General features: G+C 47.4%; 1 protein-coding gene across 1 annotated transcript in view; it reads right to left on the bottom strand.

Annotated features, from left to right (window-relative positions):
• Positions 1–4,541: 4,541 nt before the first annotated feature.
• The window catches only part of eps8a (epidermal growth factor receptor pathway substrate 8a), a 183,205-nt gene continuing 181,746 nt past the window's right edge, over positions 4,542–6,000 (bottom strand). The window contains 2 exon segments of the mRNA XM_036956775.1: positions 4,542–5,403; positions 5,405–5,485. Of these exon segments, the coding sequence (XP_036812670.1) occupies positions 5,374–5,403; positions 5,405–5,485 (111 nt within the window). The 3' untranslated portion in view covers positions 4,542–5,373.

Below are 6,000 nucleotides of genomic sequence, written 5' to 3'. Positions count from 1 at the left end.
AACTCACCTGTGTAGACATAATTAACCTGTGAACTCACCTGTGTAGACATGATTAACCTGTTAACTCACCTGTGTAGACATAATTAACCTGTGAACTCACCTGTGTAGACATTATTAGCTACATTGATCTGACTAGTGTGCCACAAGATAGAACTATAGTCAGTGGTGCAGTGGAGGTATACGCAGGAATCCCCCAGATTCCCACTTATTTCCCAGTGGGCATTGCGTTTACACACCTCTTAATCCCCAGGATGCGTATCAAAGTAGTGTAGTGGAGGTATACGCTGCATCAATGAATAAGCCTGAACAGATCAGAATGTTTAGCATTACAATGTAGATAAACTGTCGTTTCTTCACATTTTAAGTGCAGCAATGTGCACATGGCGGTAGACCTAGAACAGTGCAAATGTTACAACATGTCATTTGTGGGGAAAACACTGTTCTAAAATGCACACTGTACATGTGAATGGTTTCATGTTACAGATGGAAATATCCATTAGACTGTAGACTGCTGCTGGCCCGTTCGTGGTAAGGAACCACATTACAGATGGAAATATCCATTAGACTGTAGACTGCTGCTGGCCCGTTCGTGGTAAGGAACCACATTACAGATGGAAATATCCATTAGACTGCTGCTGGCCCGTTCGTGGTAAGGAACCACATTACAAATGGAAATATCCATTAGACTGCTGCTGGCCCGTTCGTGGTAAGGAACCACATTACAGATGGAAATATCCATTAGACTGTAGACTGCTGCTGGCCCGTTCGTGGTAAGGAACCACATTACAGATGGAAATATCCATTAGACTGCTGCTGGCCCGTTCGTGGTAAGGAACCACATTACAAATGGAAATATCCATTAGACTGCTGCTGGCCCGTTCGTGGTAAGGAACCACATTACAGATGGAAATATCCATTAGACTGTAGACTGCTGCTGGCCCGTTCGTGGTAAGGAACCACATTACAGATGGAAATATCCATTAGACTGCTGCTGGCCCGTTCGTGGTAAGGAACCACATTACAGATGGAAATTTCCATTAGAAATGTAGAAAAATGGGAGATCTAAAGATACAACAACTATCATGGGTTGTTAGGGGATATCTAAAGATACAACAACTATCATGGGTTGTTAGGGGAGATCTAAAGATACAACAACTATCATGGGTTGTTAGGGGAGATCTAAACTATCATGGGTTGTCTTCCAGAACACCATTAGGTGCTCACTGCTTGTCTTCCAGAACACCATTAGGTGATCACTGCTTGTCTTCCAGACACCATTAGGTGCTCACTGCTTGTCTTCCAGAACACCATTAGGTGCTCACTGCCTGTCTTCCAGACACCATTAGGTGCTCACTGCTTGTCTTCCAGACACCATTAGGTGCTCACTGTTTGTCTTCCAGAACACCATTAGCTGCTCACTGCTTGTCTTCCAGACACCATTAGGTGCTCACTGCCTGTCTTCCAGAACACCATTAGCTGCTCACTGCTTGTCTTCCAGAACACCATTAGGTGCTCACTGCTTGTCTTCCAGAACACCATTAGGTGCTCACTGCTTGTCTTCCAGACACCATTAGGTGCTCACTGCTTGTCTTCCAGACACCATTAGGTGCTCACTGCTTGTCTTCCAGACACCATTAGGTGCTCACTGCTTGTCTTCCAGACACCATTAGGTGCTCACTGCCTGTCTTCCAGAACACCATTAGGTGCTCACTGCTTGTCTTCCAGACACCATTAGGTGCTCACTGCTTGTCTTCCAGAACACCATTAGGTGCTCACTGCTTGTCTTCCAGAACACCATTAGGTGCTCACTGCTTGTCTTCCAGACACCATTAGGTGCTCACTGCTTGTCTTCCAGAACACCATTAGGTGCTCACTGCTTGTCTTCCAGAACACCATTAGGTGCTCACTGCTTGTCTTCCAGAACACCATTAGGTGCTCACTGCCTGTCTTCCAGAACACCATTAGGTGCTCACTGCTTGTCTTCCAGAACACCATTAGGTGCTCACTGCTTGTCTTCCAGACACCATTAGGTGCTCACTGCTTGTCTTCCAGACACCATTAGGTGCTCACTGCTTGTCTTCCAGACACCATTAGGTGCTCACTGCCTGTCTTCCAGAACACCATTAGGTGCTCACTGCTTGTCTTCCAGAACACCATTAGGTGCTCACTGCCTGTCTTCCAGACACCATTAGGTGCTCACTGCTTGTCTTCCAGACACCATTAGGTGCTCACTGCTTGTCTTCCAGAACACCATTAGGTGCTCACTGCTTGTCTTCCAGACACCATTAGGTGCTCACTGCTTGTCTTCCAGACACCATTAGGTGCTCACTGCCTGTCTTCCAGACACCATTAGGTGCTCACTGCTTGTCTTCCAGACACCATTAGGTGATCACTGCTTGTCTTCCAGACACCATTAGGTGCTCACTGCCTGTCTTCCAGAACACCATTAGGTGCTCACTGCTTGTCTTCCAGACACCATTAGGTGCTCACTGCTTGTCTTCCAGACACCATTAGGTGATCACTGCTTGTCTTCCAGACACCATTAGGTGCTCACTGCTTGTCTTCCAGAACACCATTAGGTGCTCACTGCTTGTCTTCCAGAACACCATTAGGTGCTCACTGCTTGTCTTCCAGAACACCATTAGGTGCTCACTGCTTGTCTTCCAGAACACCATTAGGTGCTCACTGCTTGTCTTCCAGAACACCATTAGGTGCTCACTGCCTGTCTTCCAGAACACCATTAGGTGCTCACTGCTTGTCTTCCAGAACACCATTAGGTGCTCACTGCTTGTCTTCCAGAACACCATTAGGTGCTCACTGCTTGTCTTCCAGACACCATTAGGTGCTCACTGCTTGTCTTCCAGAACACCATTAGGTGCTCACTGCTTGTCTTCCAGAACACCATTAGGTGCTCACTGCTTGTCTTCCAGAACACCATTAGGTGCTCACTGCTTGTCTTCCAGAACACCATTAGGTGCTCACTGCTTGTCTTCCAGACACCATTAGGTGCACACTGCCTGCCCTACAGGACACCATTAGGTGCTTCCTATTTGGCCTCCTATTAACCTACTGCACTGTACAGCTTGGTTTGTCCTCCTATTGACCTACTGCACTGTACAGCTTTGTTTGGCCTCCTATTAACCTACTGCACTGTACAGCTTGGTTTAGCCTCCTATTGACCTACTGCACTGTACAGCTTGGTTTGGCCTCCTATTAACCTACTGCACTGTACAGCTTGGTTTGGCCTCCTATTGACCTACTGCACTGTACAGCTTGGTTTAGCCTCCTATTGACCTACTGCACTGTACAGCTTGGTTTGGCCTGACTGTTAAAGACCAATATGACCTGTTCAGCTTGGTTTGTCCTGACTGTGAAAGACCAATATGACCTGTACAGTTTGGTTTGTCCTGACTGTGAAAGACCAATATGACCTGTACAGCTTGGTTTGTCCTGACTGTGAAAGACCAATATGACCTGTTCAGCTTGGTTTGTCCTGACTGTGAAAGACCAATATGACCTGTACAGCTTGGTTTGTCCTGACTGTGAAAGACCGATATGACCTGTACAGCTTGGTTTGTCCTGACTGTGAAAGACCGATATGACCTGTACAGCTTGGTTTGTCCTGACTGTGAAATACCAATATGACCTGTACAGCTTGGTTTGTCCTGACTGTGAAAGACCGATATGACCTGTACAGCTTTGTTTGGCCTCCTATTAACCTACTGCACTGTACAGCTTGGTTTAGCCTCCTATTGACCTACTGCACTGTACAGCTTGGTTTGGCCTCCTATTGACCTACTGCACTGTACAGCTTGGTTTAGCCTCCTATTGACCTACTGCACTGTACAGCTTGGTTTGGCCTCCTATTAACCTACTGCACTGTACAGCTTGGTTTGGCCTCCTATTGACCTACTGCACTGTACAGCTTGGTTTGGCCTGACTGTTAAAGGCCAATATGACCTGTTCAGCTTGGTTTGTCCTGACTGTGAAAGACCAATATGACCTGTACAGCTTGGTTTGTCCTGACTGTGAAAGACCAATATGACCTGTACAGCTTGGTTTGTCCTGACTGTGAAAGACCAATATGACCTGTTCAGCTTGGTTTGTCCTGACTGTGAAAGACCAATATGACCTGTACAGCTTGGTTTGTCCTGACTGTGAAAGACCAATATGACCTGTACAGCTTGGTTTGTCCTGACTGTGAAAGACCAATATGACCTGTACAGCTTGGTTTGTCCTGACTGTGAAAGACCGATATGACCTGTACAGCTTGGTTTGTCCTGACTGTGAAATACCAATATGACCTGTACAGCTTGGTTTGTCCTGACTGTGAAAGACCGATATGACCTGTACAGCTTGGTTTGTCCTGACTGTGAAAGACCAATATGACCTGTACAGCTTGGTTTGTCCTGACTGTGAAAGACCGATATGACCTGTACAGCTTGGTTTGTCCTGACTGTGAAAGACCGATATGACCTGTACAGCTTGGTTTGTCCTGACTGTGAAAGACCGATATGGGATTTTAGGTCATTCAGAGTGTATTAAATGGAAGCATGTTTATCAGTCAAAATGATCTGATGCACCTTATGAGAGAAAACATCTTTACACTCTTAAACACCTGTATCTGAAATTCATTTGACCAATGTCATTTATATGTCAAGTTACTATTTTGGCATATTACCATAACATAAAAGAGGATATATACATAAATATAATATTATTCTCTTTACCAGTAAACCAGAAGATTTACACAATAATGATTATATTCAACGTTTGGTTATTATAAACATCTTATCATTCATAACTGAAATACTGTAGATCAGAATCTATACACAGACCATGGTTATTTTGGTCGGTTCTATTTCGTCTGTAGGTCAAGACCACACCTGATCCATTCTGTGTCCAGTGTTATCCTACCCCCACCCCCAAGACCACACCTGATCCATTCTGTGTCCAGTGTTATCCTACACCCCCCCCCCCCCCCCACCCCCACCTGTAACTAGGACAACTCTGGCCCAATGAGGTGTAGGTTGAAACTATTTTCTCCTTCTATTTTTCCCAGCATCCTGTGCAAGACATAACGGACACATTTGAATCAAAAACAATAGTTCATTTAAGTGTAAGTGTATAAATCCACAGGTATTGTGATCAGACATCCCCAGTTGGGATGCTAACTCTGTGTGCTGTAGTCCATGTTGAACCCTCCAGTCTGTCTGTCTAGTGTTGCTTCGCTTCTAAGGTGACTGCTCCAGAAGCTGCTGACGTCGTCTCAGGATCTCAGCGAACTGAGCGCGCTCCGTGGCGTCCTGGAAACAGAAACCGTGACAACGTAAAGGGGCGTGGTATGAGGGAGGTGGGCGAGGCCCGGAGGGTTCAGTGGCTGCTGCACTCGTCAAATGACTCCCACCCCTGAGTCACAGGCTGTGACCGACAGCTTCTCCTGACGCCTCCGCATGATCTCCTGCAGCTCTGACCCTGAACTCCTCTGGAGGGGGAGATAGAGAGGGGGAGGGAGGGAGGGAGGGGGAGGGGAGAGAGAGAGGGGAGGGGAGGGAGGGGGAGAGAGAGGGGGAGGGGAGAGAGGGAGATGGATGGAGCGATGGGGATATAGAGAGAGAGGGGGAGGGGAGAGAGGGGGATATAGAGAGAGGGGGAGAGAGAGAGGGTGAAAGAGGGAGGGGGAGAGAGAGGGAGGAGGATATAGGGAGAGATAGAGCGGGGGACGGAGGGAGGGAGGGGGAGAGAGAGGGGGATATAGGGAGAGATAGAGAGGGGGACGGAGTGAGGGAGGGGGATATAGGGAGAGATAGAGAGGGGGACGGAGGGAGGGAGGGAGGGAGGGGGGAGAGGGAGAGAGAGGGGGATATAGGGAGAGATAGAGAGGGGGACAGAGGGAGGGGGATATAGGGAGAGAGGGGGAGAGAGAGAGGGGATATAGGGAGAGAAAAGGAGAGAGAGGGGGGATATAGAGAGAGAAAGGGGGATATAGAGGGGGATATA

This window comes from Oncorhynchus mykiss, chromosome 21 (assembly GCF_013265735.2).
Source record: "Oncorhynchus mykiss isolate Arlee chromosome 21, USDA_OmykA_1.1, whole genome shotgun sequence".
Classification (NCBI taxonomy): domain Eukaryota; kingdom Metazoa; phylum Chordata; class Actinopteri; order Salmoniformes; family Salmonidae; genus Oncorhynchus; species Oncorhynchus mykiss.
This window is presented reverse-complemented; position numbering and strand designations above follow the sequence as displayed.